The sequence below is a fragment of the Podarcis bocagei genome, assembly GCF_964188305.1.
Source record: "Podarcis bocagei genome assembly, chromosome: 7".
In the NCBI taxonomy this organism is placed as follows: domain Eukaryota; kingdom Metazoa; phylum Chordata; class Lepidosauria; order Squamata; family Lacertidae; genus Podarcis; species Podarcis bocagei.
This window is the reverse complement of record NC_138132.1, coordinates 94,002,862-94,017,472: the sequence shown is the minus strand read 5'-3', so window position 1 is coordinate 94,017,472 and position 14,611 is coordinate 94,002,862. Positions and strand designations below refer to the sequence as shown.

At 47.7% G+C, this 14,611-nt stretch overlaps 2 protein-coding genes across 5 annotated transcripts in view; both read right to left on the bottom strand.

Moving 5' to 3' along the window:
- LOC308592420 (tigger transposable element-derived protein 1-like) overlaps positions 1-14,611 on the bottom strand; it is a gene marked incomplete at its 5' end in the record, with an annotated part of 444,148 nt that overhangs the window by 234,220 nt on the left and 195,317 nt on the right. The window lies entirely within an intron of this gene.
- Positions 1-14,611, bottom strand: part of ZMAT4 (zinc finger matrin-type 4) — a 303,658-nt gene that overhangs the window by 117,297 nt on the left and 171,750 nt on the right. For 3 of the 4 annotated variants that reach the window (XM_081201035.1, XM_081201034.1, XM_081201036.1), the window contains exon 3: positions 1,031-1,120. The exons of the other annotated variant lie outside the window; for it this stretch is intronic. In XM_081201035.1, coding sequence (XP_081057161.1) covers positions 1,031-1,120 — 90 coding nt within the window. The remainder of the gene's footprint in view (positions 1-1,030; positions 1,121-14,611) is intronic. 4 annotated transcript variants of the gene reach the window in all.

Here is a 14,611-nt window from a genome sequence, read left to right as displayed (position 1 = left end):
AGGCTGCCTTTCAGAGTGTTGGACTCAGCCTATAAGTAGCTTGATGTTTTCCAAATTGGGGAAGTTCATTTCTGAAAATTCCTCTCCTTGAATCCTGAGCTTCCTTGACATAACCCCCAAACACATGTGTTGTGTAGCTTGACACTTTTTGTGGTAGAGTGATAGATGTTATCAATATACTTTACTAACTGCCAGATAAATATTAGCAAATACAACCATTCATTTTCAGCTCAGTGGTAAAGGTTAGCTCACAAATGATTTTGAATTGGGTCATTTATAACGTGAAGTGTACAGTAGGAACACTAAATGTGCTTAATTGTAATAGGGTTGCTGCACATATTCATTACTTTCCTTCTCAGATATGAATATGGCATATTGACAGCTGTTGGAACATGTCCCAAAATTAAGAGCTGCTCTCCAAATCATTAACCTGAAAAGAAAAGAAAAGAAAAGAAAAGAAAAGAAAAGAAAAGAAAAGAAAAGAAAAGAAAAGAAAAGAAGGGAAGAGAAGAAGGGCAGCAACACAAAGTCCAAACAATTCATAGACTGGGGGCCCCATCACCAACCCCTTCATTTATTTTTTTCAGGATATATTTGTGCCTCCTGGGTTTTTCTCCCCACAAAGCTAGGATTTTCAGACTCGGATTATGAACAGCTGCTAGCAGCAGGGTGGCAATGGTAATTCAGATCTCCAGAGCTGGGGAGAGAGACGTGTCCAATTCATAGCTGAGCTGACAATATATGCTCCTACACTTTCATGCGTTGCTTAGTGCTTCAAAGGTATTGCCATTGTTAAGGGCCCCATGAGCACACGAGGAACATTGTCTCCAAGAACACTAACAGGCTTAGTTCTTCATAGAACAGGTTGAATCCTACCCAGACTTCCCAGAATGCCCACACTTCCTGCATAGTCCATTTTGGGCCCCAAAGGATGATGGCGACCTTGACCACATCTTGGACCCAATCCATTTTAAGAGGTGTTTTGTAGTCCTGTTGGGTAACTGCTAAAAGATATAGCAACAAAACTCACATTTTCTGACCGCAGCTTCTTCGCAGGACAGCCTCCATCTAGTGGGTGGAGCATATAGTAGAGACGAACTTTGCTGGCATGTTTCCGGCTCTGGGGAAGAAAACCCAAACATGTTGCTTGATATGGCATACTTGAATGATGCCCCATTTTAAAAACAAAACAATACACCTCACATGTGGAAAAGCAGCATGTCAAGGAGGAGGCTTCTGCAGTTCTGCCCTATTGAGGCACAGGAACATAGCACAACTCTGCTACAGGCTGGCCTGAGGCTACATATGGACCTGTGGCCTGTGGCTCACCAGCCCTGCTATTAGGCCCAGGAAGTCCTCTTCAGAAAAGGAGAGGAAACTCTAAGCCCAACCCAATGCTGTATGCATTCCCAGCTCACTTGCACAGTCACCCCCCTTTTTTTTTGCTATTGGAGATAGATGCAAGATGGCATGGTCTGACCTAATCTCTCCAAATGACATTAATTAGGCTAAACAAAAGAGCCAATGTGGCAGGTGCCCCAGAGGAGCAGCAAAATCAAGAGACCTAGCTCTGGAAATTGTTTTATTGGGTCATCTGATCTCAGTGGATGTGGAGGCCACTTTAAAGGGGGGGGGGCAAAATCTGAAATGCTGTGCCAGCTACATGCAGCATGAGCTGCGCACTGCAGCAGCCTTGGAAAGAAGATGATGGATAGAAATGTAATAACTGAAAACCCAATGGGAGTATTGAAGGGTGAAAGGGCTGCAAACACCTGAGTTCCATCAAATCCCCTGCCTGCCATCTGGGAATGAAAAATAAGAGCATTATGGCCTGCACAGTGGTGAACAGAGCTCCAGTGGCATGAGGAATATCATGGGGAAACAAAGCAGGGTAGACCTTGGAAAGCCAAAACTTGTGTTTTCGATCCTTAGTTAGTGGATCCTAGAATCATAGAATCATAGAGTTGGAATAAACCACAAGGGCCATCGAGTCCAACCCCCTGCCAAGCAGGAAACACCATCAGAGCACTCCTGACATATGGTTGTCAAGCCTCTGCTTAAAGACCTCCAAAGTAGGAGACTCCACCACACTCCTTGGCAGCAAATTCCACTGTCAAACAGCTCTTACTGTCAGGAAGTTCTTCCTAATGTTTAGGTGGAATCTTCTTTCTTGTAGTTTGGATCCATTGCTCCATGTCCGCTTCTCTGGAGCAGCAGAAAAGAACCTTTCTCCCTCCTCTATATGACATCCTTTTATATATTTGAACATGGCTATCATATCACCCCTTAACCTCCTCTTCTCCAGGCTAAACATGCCCAGCTCCTTAGCCGTTCCTCATTAGGCATCGTTTCCAGGCCTTTGACCATTTTGGTTGCCCTCCTCTGGACACGTTCCAGTTTGTCAGTGTCCTTCTTGAATTGTGGTGCCCAGAACTGGACACAGTACTCCAGGTGTGGTCTGACCAGAGCAGAATACAGTGGCACTATTACTTCCCTTGTTCTAGATGCTCTACTCCTATTGATGCAGCCCAGAATTGCATTGGCTTTTTTAGCTGCCGCGTCACACTGTTGGCTCATGTCAAGTTTGTGGTCAAAAAAGACTCCTAGATCCTTTTCATATGTACTGCTCTCAAGCCAGGTGTCCCCCATCTTGTATTTGTGCCTCTCATTTTTTTTGCCCAAGTGCAATACTTTACATTTCTCCCTGTTAAAGTTCATCTTGTTTGTTTTTGCCCAGTTCTCTAATCTGTCAAGGTCGTTTTGAAGTGTGATCCTGTCCTCTGGGGTGTTAGCCACCCCTCCCAGTTTGGTGTCATCTGCAAATTTGATCAGGATGCCCTTGAGTCCATCATCCAAGTCGTTGATAAAGATGTTGAATAAGACCGGGCCCAAGACAGAACCCTGTGGCACCCCACTAGTCACTCTTCTCCAGGATGAAGAGGAACCATTGATGAGCACCCTTTGGGTTCGGTCAGTCAGCCAGTTACAAATCCACTGAGTGGTAGCATAGTCAAGACCGCATTTTACCAGCTTCTTTACAAGAATATCATGGGGCACCTTGTCAAATGCCTTGCTGAAATCAAGGTAGGCTACATCCACTGCGTTCCCTTCATCTACCAGGCTTGTAATTCTGTCAAAAAACGAGATCAGGTTAGTCTGACATGACTTATTTTTCAGAAATCCATGCTGACTATTGGTGATCATAACTTTCTAGGTGCTCACAGACTGTTTGCTTAATGATCTGCTCCAGAATCCTCCCTGGTATTGATGTCAGACTGACTGGGCGATAATTATTTGGGTCCTCTCTTTTCCCCTTTTTGAAAATAGGGACAACATTTGCCCTCCTCCAGTCTGCTGGGACTTCGCCTGTTCTCCAGGAATTCTCAAAGATGACTGCCAGTGGTTCTGAGATCACATCTGCCAGTTCTTTTAATACTCTTGGGTGCAGTTCATCTGGCCCTGGAGACTTGAATACATCTAAACTAGCCAAGTATTCTTGTACTACCTCCTTAGTTATTCTGGGCTGTGTTTCCTCTGCTGAATCATTTGCTCCAAATTCTTCAGGTCAGGCATTGTTTTCTTTATCAGAGAAGACTGAGGCAAAGAAGGCATTGAGGAGTTCAGCCCTTTCTGTGTCCCCTGTTTGTATTTCACCATTTTCTCCTCTGAGTGACCCCACTGTTTCTTTGTTCTTCCTTTTGCAACGGACATACCCATAAAAGCCTTTTTTGTTGCTTTTAACCTCTTTAGCAAGCCTGAGTTCATTTTGTGCTTTAGCTTTTCTGACTTTGTGTCTACATGTGCTGGCTATTTGTTTGAATTCCTCTTTGGTGGTTTCCCCCCTTTTCCATTTTTTGTACACATACTTTTTTAATCTTAACTCAGTTAAAAGTTCTTTAGATAGCCACCCTGGCTTCTTTAGGCACCTTGCATGTTTCCGTCTCATTGGTATTGCCTGAAGTTGTGCTTTTACTATCTCCCTCTTAACATACTCTCAGCCATCATGAACTCCCTTTCCTTTTAGAATTACTGTCCATGGGATCTCACCCAGCACTTCCCCAAGATTTATGAAGTCGGCTTTCTTAAAGTCAAGAAATTGAGTCCTAGTATGCTTGGCTGCTCCTTTCCGCTGTATAGTAAACTTCAGAAGAGCATGATCACTCGCGCCTAATGATCCTTCCACTTCTACCCCACTAACCAGGTCATCAACATTGGTTAGGACCAGATCTAAAATGGCTGTTCCTCTTGTTGCTTCTCCCACTTTCTGGACAATGAAGTTGTCTGCAAGGCCAGTGAGGAATCTGTTTGACCTTATGTCCTCCGTTTGGCTTGGGGATCTATAGTAAACTCCCACAACTTCCGGTCGGCACCAGCGTTAATGGCGGTCCTCTTTTCCGAGCTCCGGAAGAGGACTGCCCAGCGAGTTCGGGTCTGACCCGCTACGGCAAGCGGGGGACCCCTAAAATCACAGGCGCTGAAGCCTGTGAACAAGGAGACTCGGTGGGCACCAGAAGCACCCCCCCTTACTGCAGAAAGAGCCTTTTTAAAGGCTCCGGAACGGCATCGGGAGAACGCGGTGCTGAGAGTTGCTACCCAGCCCGCAGGGTGAAGCCGCGTCGCCATTGACGGAGAGCGCCGATTCCTTCCTGTAAATCTGAAACTGAAAAACCCGTGAGTAAGACTGAACGTTAATTTGGGACTTCTTTAAAGAAAATTTGGCTGAAAACGGGGAAGGTAAAAATTAAGGAAGTCTGCCTTCCCCCGACTGCATGACAGCTAAAGCAACGGAAATCTAGAGCTGCATCCGTATGAGACATCTTTTGACTACTTAAACCTGACATTGAATCTAGATCTCCCCTCTAGCAAGCAGGGCAGAGGGGAGGAAAAAGGGACATAAAGAACTGCATGATTTATCTAAAAAAGAAAAAAGCCTTCTGCTGCCTTAAGGCCCTGAAGCGGACTGCCAAATAAGACATTAAGGCACTGAACTGTCTTTAAACTCCTGGGAAAGTTATATAGTTGAAGTTTTGTTTGATACAAAGTTCTTGGACCTTGTTGTTACAGTATATTGGAGCATGCTGAAACAGTATCTACTGGAAAAAGTGCTGTAACAGATTTTTACAAGCCTCCTGATATACTTGTTTTTAACTTCTTTGTCCCTATACTTGGACATTTTGGTTTGCTCCCCCTAGAGGGCCCAAATAACGGCTGTAACAGGCTAGGATAGTGGAATTTTCCACCAGGGGACTGTTTTCCTGGGAACGACCTTGGGACATGAGTGGCCCAGCGGAAGAGATAACCACAAGAGCTAAGGCTAAGCAACAACAATACCAGCAACAGCAACAAAAGAAAAGAGGCTCAATTACTGGCGTAACTCCTACAGGATCAACAGGACAAGAAAAAGTGACAGCTGCCTCTATGGAGTCAGTGACACAAGCGCTTCTCAAGATAAATCAGTCTCTGGAGAATTTGACAAAACAGAGTACAGAAAATACACAGAAATTAACAGATCTAACAGCAAGATTGGACTTGAATACAGAATCTATAAATAAGCTGGTCCAAGAAAATTCCGCAACACGTAAGATTGCAGAGGAAGCTAGAACTATTGCTGGAGAGACTCAAGAGAACTTGGAACCGATTGCTAAAAAAGTTCATGAACATGATACAACTCTGGCTTTGTGGGAATTACAGAAAAAGGAAAGAAATCTGAAATTAAGATTGATTCCCGAGAGCGAAGGAGACAACCTAGCGGAGTTTTTAACACGAGAGTTTGCTGATTTCTGGGAAGACTTGGAGGAAGAAGAAATTAAAATAACAACAGCATTTAGACTGGGCAGAAGACAACAGAAAGACCCCGAGGGACTGTTTGATTACCCTTAGATCGAAGGAAGAAAGAGATAAAATATTAAAGTTACATTACCAAAGGGCTTTGCAAATTGAAAATACATCCATACAGATTTTTAAAGACATCCCTAAACATATCTTGGAGTTGAGAACCTTCTACAAGGATCTGGTCTATTTGTTGAAGAAGAACACCATCCCTTTTAGGTGGGAGTTCCCACAAGGACTGTATTTTGACTACAAGGGAAAGAAGGTGAAAATAAAGACAATACAAGATAAAGAAAAATTCCTGGAAAGAAACCAAGGGGATTTACAGAAGGGAACTGTGGACCCAATTGCAGAACAAAGGAGAGCACTAGACATTCTTAACCTATCGTATGGACTTAACCCAGCACCATCAGAGGAAGAGCAACAACTTGGAGCGGTTGGAGGAGTAACAGAAAAATAACAAGATGGCCCTGCAATTCCTTAGCTGGAATTGTAATGGGCTGAACATGCCTTTGAAGAGACGCCAAGTATTCCATATTTTGAAAAGAGAACAATTGGACTTGATTTGTTTACAAGAAACCCATGTAACCAGAGCACACAGGAAACTACTCATAAACAAAAGATTAGGACAAGAATTTATCTCATCGGATAAAGTCAAGAAAAGAGGAGTCGTGATTTATGTAAAAGAAAAATGGGCACCAAAAATGATGTTTAAAGACGACCAAGGAAGATATCTGGCAGTTGAAATACAAGTACAAGGAGAAAAATACTTAATAGTTGGAATTTATGCACCAAATGAAGGCAAGGCGGAATTCTTCAAGAAATTCCATGAATCTTTGATGGACTATTTGGACTATAATATGATAATTATGGGAGACATGAATGGTGTAGTCTCTACAAATATGGACAAGGCACAAAGACTGACAATCTCCAAGGAAGGGAGACTTCCGAAGACCTTTTTTGAGATGATGGAAAATATGGACCTAATAGACATATGGAGAACAAGGAACCCTCTGGAGAGAGAGGGAACCTTTTTCTCCCAAGCAATGATGACCTGGACCAGAATTGATCAAATTTGGATTACTAGTGGGATGGCTCCAAGGATTAGGAGGGTAGAAATCTGCCCAAAAACTTGTTCCGACCACAACGCTGTGAAGATGGAAATGAAACTTACAATGACTGGTCAATTTAGATGGAGGATGAATGACACCCTGTTTCGAGATAAGGAGATCCACATGAAGGCCCAAAAAACCCTAAAGGACTATTTTGAAATAAATCTAAGGGCTGATGTGGAAAAAAGAGTGATTTGGGACGCAAGTAAAGCTGTGATGCGAGGATTTTTGATTCAGCAAAACTCAATAAAAAAGAGAAAGCAGAATGAGAAGAAGGAAAAGATTTTGGAAAAGATAAAAGAAGGAGAGAAAAAATTAAGATCAAAACCGAAGTCCCAAGAGATTTTGAGAGAGATCAAGTTATACCAAACGCAATATATGGAATTGATGAATCAAGAGATTGAATGGAAGATAAAGCAAATGAAACAAAAAACCTTTGAATCGGCAGATAAATGTGGCAAACTTCTGGCATGGCAATTAAAGAAAAGGCAGAAACTAAATACAGTTACAAGCCTAGAAGTGGAGGGAAAGAATATATCTAAACCTAATGAGATTAGAAACTGTTTCCTGAGTTATTTTAAAAAACTTTATTCTCAAGGGCCACAAAATGAAGAGGACATAGATAAATTCCTAAATAAATATGGATTACAAAAAATCTCTCATCAAAGCAAGGTGGATCTAAATCAGAGAATAACAGAACAAGAGATAGAGGGTGCCATTCAGGACATGCAACTGGGCAAGTCTCCAGGACCAGATGGACTGACTTCCAGATATTATAAATCGTTGAAGGAGTGGTTGGTCCAACCGTTAAAGGAAGTCTGTAATGAGATCTTAGAGGGGAAAAAGGCACCGGAATCGTGGAAAGAAGCATATATTTCACTCATACCAAAGACAGAGACTGAAAAGACTCAACTTAGGAACTACCGCCCAATATCATTACTTAATGTGGATTACAAAATCTTTGCAGACATTCTGGTGAAAAGATTTAAAAGAGTGTTGATGGAGAAGATTCATAGGGACCAAGCTGGCTTTCTCCCAAAGAGGCATTTATCTGACAATGTAAATAATATAATAGACATTTTGGAACGGCTAGAGGTGAATATAAACACCAAAGCAGTGTTAATTTTTGTGGACGCGGAGAAAGCCTTTGACAATATTTCTTGGAGCTTTATGAAAAAGAATCTTCATGGGATGGGGGTAGGCCAAAGTTTTGAGAATGGTATGGGTGCGATATATTCTGAACAAAAAGCTAAGTTGATTGTAAATAATGTGATAACGGAGGAACTCAGGATAGAAAAAGGAACACGACAGGGGTGCCCAATTTCCCCATTGCTTTTTATCTCTGTTCTGGAGGTGTTGCTGAATATGATTAGAAATGACCAGCAGGTTAAGGGCGTACAGGTCGGAGTTAAACATTACAAGTTAAAGGCCTTTGCAGATGACCTAGTATTGACTTTGCAAGAGCCAAATACTAGTACGAAAAGGGTGCTGGAAATAATCCAACAGTTTGGCCAGGTAGCCGGATTTAAACTGAACAAACAAAAAACTAAAGTATTAGAAAAAAATTTAACAGATATGGAGAAGGAGAAATTTCAAGAAGAGACAGGTTTGACACTGGTTAAGAAGGTGAAATACCTAGGGGTTCATTTGACATCAAAAAAATTGAACTTGTATAAGGACAATTATGAAAAATGCTGGTCAGAAATTAAAAAAGATTTAGAAATATGGTCCAATTTAAAACTGTCAATGTTAGGCCGAATTGCAGTTATTAAGATGAATGTATTGCCTAGAATGTTATTCTTGTTTCAAACTTTGCAGATCCTTGACAAGATGGACTGTTTCAAGAGGTGGCAGAAAGACATTGCGAGATTTGTCTGGCAGGGCAAAAAGCCCAGAATAAAATTTAAAGTACTTACAGATGCTAAAGAAAGAGGGGGATTTGCCCTGCCGGACTTAAAACTTTACTATGAAGCAGCAGCGTTTTGCTGGCTGAAAGAGTGGATGCTCCTCGAGAACACAGATATCTTGGATTTAGAAGGTTTTAATAATACATTTGGTTGGCATGCATATCTATGGTACGATAAAATCAAGGTGCATAGGGCCTTTAAAAATCATATTGTCAGAAAAGCATTGTTTAATGTCTGGATAAGATATAAAGACTTGTTGGAAAACAAAACCCCTAGATGGTTGTCACCCTTGGAGGCTAAGGCATTGAAGAAACTCAATATGGAGGCCGGATGGCCTAAGTATTGGGAAATTTTAGAACAGGATGGAGATAAATTGAAATTACAAAGTCATGAGAAATTGAAACCTAAAGTACAAGATTGGCTTCAATACTACCAAATATGGGAGGTTTATAAACAGGACAGGAAAATTGGCTTTCAGGTGGAAAAATCAAAATTAGAGACTGAACTGTTAGAACCTGTCAGGGCTGCCTCAGGTCTCAGCTCACAAAAGACCAACGCCAGGTTCTTCTTATATACAAGGATGTTTATTGCAGTTCATTGTTGCTTTCACAACCGAGGCGCGCAGCCCCGCGTCTCTTAGCCTAGACGTTTTAAGTCCCCTCTGAATCGGTCCCGCCCCTACACCAGCTTAAGAGGCTTGTGCTAGTCCACCTCTTCCTGTCTTTCCTTTTCCGCAGGGTCTTTCTGCCCCCCTGGGTCCCTTCTCTCCTGCTCTCTCCTGAAGCGGATTCCTCAGATGCCTGTTCCCCCCTCCTTCGTGCTTTGGGGCCAGGCTCCTCCTCCGGGCTCTCTCCATTTCCGCGCGCCTCCACATTTGAACTTGGCGTGCGTTCGCTACCCCTGACCTTCCTCTTGACACTTACACTACTCCCTGTACTACTCTCCGCCTCTTCCGGCAGGACGTTCTGCCCCGATCTCCTTCCCCTGTCTCCTTCCTGCTCTGCTCCGTGTGTCACACTGGGAACTCCACTCTCTTCACTTCGTTCCTGCTGGGAAGCCGGCCCCGATCTCCCACTCCCACTCGGGGTTTCCCTGCTGCTTCCCTGCCCCTGGCATGTCCCCCCTGTGAACCCCCTTGGCCTGACTAGGGGCGCCCCCTTCTGGGAATCCTCCGATTCACTTGAGAGACTCATGGAAGACCTCAAGTCATTGTCCTCCTCTTCCTCACAGTCCTGGGATTCTTCCCCATCGCTCTCCGTCTCCCCCCTCACCTGTGCCTCTGTCCCTGAACCCCTGACATCCATCCCCCCCTCGAAGCCCCCCCTTCCCCCCTCCCGCTGCTCGGGCGCAGGTTCCGGGGGCTCCGTCGTTGCGGAGGTCGCTGCCGGACACAGGTCGTCGACGTCGATCTCCTCTGCTTCCAGTTCATTGTTTGTGTGCTCAAACCCATGGTCCTCTCCCAACATGTTCACGTCCTCCCCTCCCCCTGTTGCCTGGGTGGGGTCTGCTTGCCAAGGACCCATCCGCCACCTCGTGCGCCAGTCCTCTTCTGGTTGGTCGTCCCACCAGTAAGGAGTGTCGGTGTCCACCCCCGAACACGATCCCCTTGGAGGGCTCGACTCTGGCGTCGTCTCCTCTGCGGAGGAGAACCCTCGGAACGTGCTGGCGGAAAGTGTGGGCGTAAAAAGCCAATCGTCGAAAAACTGTGCTGGCATGGGCCTGTGTGGGAAAAGGGCATGGAACTCGTCCTTGAGGAGGGGTTCGTCCAAAGCGTAGTCCGGCACCCAACTGTTGGCGCTGGCCGGGGCGCCCTCCCTGGCGAGAAAATATTCTACTCCCTCTTCCCCCCATCTCGAGTCCAGAATCTCTGTGACCTCGTTGATTGGTTCGTCCCTAGGTGACCTCCCCCTCTTGGGCGACTCTCTGCTCGGTTCTGGTGCCGTCCCTGACTCCTGAAATCTGTGTGGGGCCCTGTAAGGGGTGAGCACCGACCTATGAAAGACCGGGTGCATTCTGGAACCTTCGGGGAGGGCCAGTCGAAACGCTACAGGATTGATCCTGGCCTCAACTTGGTACGGCCCTAGTTGCCTGTGTCCTAGCTTCTTTTTAGCTAACGACTTGGCCGGCATTGCTTGGGCCGCTAACCATACCCAGTCTCCCACCTGGATGTCTTCCCCCTCCCTCCTGTGTCTGTCTGCCTGCACCTTATAGGCCTGTTTGGCTAGCTCCAAATGTCTCCGTAACTCGTCGTGGACCTCTTGCAATTCTGCTGCGAAATGGTCGGCTTCCTGTGGCTCCCCCTCCCCCGTCGTTACGAGCCCCGGGAAGGTTCTGGGATGCCGTCCATTGTTAGCGAAGAACGGCGTCACCCCCGTCGACGCGTGCTTCGTGTTGTTGTAAGCAAACTCAGCCATCGGCAGGTAATCCACCCAAGCCGCGGGTCGCTGATTGGCGTAACATCTCAGGTACTGCTGCATGATCGCGTTGACCCTCTCCGCTTGGCCGTTGGTCTGCGGATGTCTCGCCGACGACAGGTTGATTTTGACGTGCAGAATCCCTAGGAGCTTCTGCCAAAAGCTGGACACAAACTGGCGCCCCCTGTCGGACAGAATGGACCGTGGCAAGCCATGCACCTTGAACACGTGGTCGATGAACAGTTTGGCGGTCTGCTCCGCTGTTGCCACCTTCGCGCAAGGAATGAAATGCGCCATCTTGGTGAACAGGTCTACAACCACAAGCACCGCCGTCTTGCCTCGCGAACTGGGCAGATCAGTGACAAAGTCCAGCGCCACCCTCTCCCACGGTTGCAGTGGCGTTTCCAACGGTTCCAGCAGTCCCGCTGGCTTCTGGTGCACTGGCTTGGACCTTTGGCATGTGTCACACCTGGCGACGTACTCCGCGACCTCCCCTCGCATCTGGGGCCACCAAAAGTCTCTGGCCACTAATTCCGTCGTCTTTTCCTTGCCGAAGTGGCCAGCGCTGGGTGCGTCGTGCAACTGCTGCAGAACCTTCGCGCGGAGATCGTCTCCCGGAACGTAGAGAGCACCTTTATGGGTCAGTAGGCCGTCGTGTATCTGGAACTCGTCATCCTTCGCCGTGCCTCTCCGCACCTCTTCCATTTTGGACTGTGTGAACGGATCCGCCTGCAACGCGCGCCGCACCGCCTCCAGGTCCACGGCGGCTGAAGCGCACACCCACGCCTGTGGTGCAAAAATGTGCTTGGCTGCCGCCGGTGCCGCTTCCTCGAGATACTGCGGTTTTCTGGAGAGCGCATCTGCTATGACATTGTTGTCGCCTGGGATGTACTCGATTCTGAAATCGAAATCCGCAAAGAACTCCGCCCAGCGTATGTGCCTCTGGCTCTGTAGCTTCGCCGTGCGCCAGTGCTCTAGGTTCTTGTGGTCCGTGCAGACCTGCACGGTGTGCTTGGCTCCGATGAGAAAGTGCCTCCATGCCTTGAAAGCTGCGTGGATGGCCAGCAACTCCCTGTCCCAGATGGTGTAGTTCTGTTCCGACTTGCTGAGCTTCCGGGAGTAGAAAGCACAGGGCCTCCAGTACCCCTGCGGGTCCTCCTGCAAGAGGACGGCCCCCACCGCTCTGTCAGATGCGTCAGTCTCCACCCTCATGGGCCTGCCGGGATTCACGTGTAACAGCTGTTCCTCGGACGCAAAGAGACTTTTAAGCCTCCTGAAGGACTGCTCCGCCTGGTCCGTCCAGGTGAACTTCTTCTTGGAGCTGAGAGTGTCCGTGATAGCTGCCGTCTCCCTGGCGAAACCCCTGATGAACTTGCGGTAAAAGTTGGCGAAACCGACGAACCTCTGGACCTCCTTCCGCGTTCGCGGGCTCTTCCAGTCCAACACCGCGCGGACCTTGGCGCTGTCCATGGCTAGTCCCCTGTCGGACAGCCTATAGCCCAGAAAATCCACCTCCGTCACGTCGAATTGGCACTTCTCCAGTTTGGCGTAGAGCCTGTGCTCCCGTAGCCGCTGCAGGACTTCCTGAACGTCGCTCTCGTGAGCCTCCGGCGATTCCGAGAAGATAAGAATGTCGTCGAGGAAACATACACACTTCTTGTAGAGGAGTCCCGCTAGCACGTGGTGCATAAAAGCTTGGAAATAGTGGGAGCCATTCTGGAGACCAAACGGCATAACTCTGTATTCGTAGGTGCCCAACGGCGTGAACATGGCCGTCTTCCACTCATCACCCTCTCGCACGCGTATGAGATTGTAAGCTCCGCGGAGATCCAACTTGGTGAATATCTTTCCTTTCCGCACCGTCGCGAGCAGGTCGTCAATCTTGGGCATGGGAAAGGCCGCGGGCTTTGTCTTAGAGTTTATGAATCTAAAGTCCACTATCAGTCTTTTTTGGGGCGTGTCCTTCTTCTTCACGAAAAACACAGGACTGCCCCCTACAGCCTTTGATTCTCAGATGAATCCCCGCTGCAGGTTGTGATCTATGAACTCCCTGAGCTCCCGCAGCTCCTCCTCGGACATGGAATACAGCTTCACAGGCGGCAGCGTTGTCCCTGGCAAGAGGTCAATAGCGCAATCGTAGGGCCGGTGAGGTGGCAACTGGTCTGCCTCCTTTTCGCAGAAAACCTCCAAAAACTCCTTGTACTTGAGGGGTACTGCTTGCGCCATGCATTTGATAAATTCATCAGAGTCCCTTCGAGCAGGGCAATCCTTGCGTCACAGATTGCGCAGCCAAGCCCTCGCTTCCCCATGCAAGTGGGACACAATGAAACCCACTTTCTCTTCCTCATCTTTAAAGTCGTCGCGAAGCAAATGCAACGCATATTCTACGTCTGCTCTAAAACTGGGTGTCAGAGCTGCTTCCAGATCCTAGCTCACAGAGGATCACGCTAGCCAGCGATCATTAAGTAAAAGTCTTTATTGAGTTACAGTTTCCATTCTCAAGCTGCTGCGTGCAACTCTACGTCTAGTGGTTAGATCGGCGAAGCTCCGTCTGAGTCTCCGCCCCTTGTGCACCAACTTAATATCCTAGCCCTGCTCCACCTTTTCCGCCTGACTGTTCTCCTCTGGGTCCCTCTGCCCCCCGGGGTCTCTTCCTTCCGGGACGCTTCAGACGCAGACCCCCCAGACCCTTCTGTCTCCTTGCGCCGGGCTTTAGGACCTGGCTCCCTTTCCGGGCTGCCTACTGCGTCACTTTCCTGTGCATTTGAACTTGGCGCGCGCGCCCAACCTTCCACTTTCTGTCTGACCGTTTCTTCGCTCCCCGATGGAGGTGTGGCCACTCCTGACTCGTGCCCTCCCCCCTGTTGTGAGCTGCCAGCGCTTGATCCCTGGCGCCCTTCCTCTTCCCTGCTCTCTGGCGGTGACGCTGGTCCCGATTTCCAACTGCTCTCCTCTGAGTCCCCTCTGGCTCTATCTCCCTGGGGTGTCCCCCTAGGCTCCCCCCTTGCCCTGGCCACTGGTGCTCCTTTCTGTGAATCTTCTGATTCACTGGAAAGACTCGGAGATCTCGGGTCGTCGTCATCACTCATCTTTTCTTCTGCCTCCTCCCCCTCGCTCTCTGTTTCCTCCCTTGCCCTTGCCTCTGCTCCTGAACCCCTGACATCCATCCCCCCCTCGAAGCCCCCTCTTCCCCCCTCCCCTCCTTCTGGTGCGGGAGCTGGGTGCTGCTGTGTCAGGGGGACGAATGTCGGATACAGTTCGCTTCCCGTGGCGGGCCTCCATCTGAAGTCTTCCGGTTCTTCCTCCCTGCTCTCGTCGACGACGGTCACCTCCGCTTCCATCTCTGTGC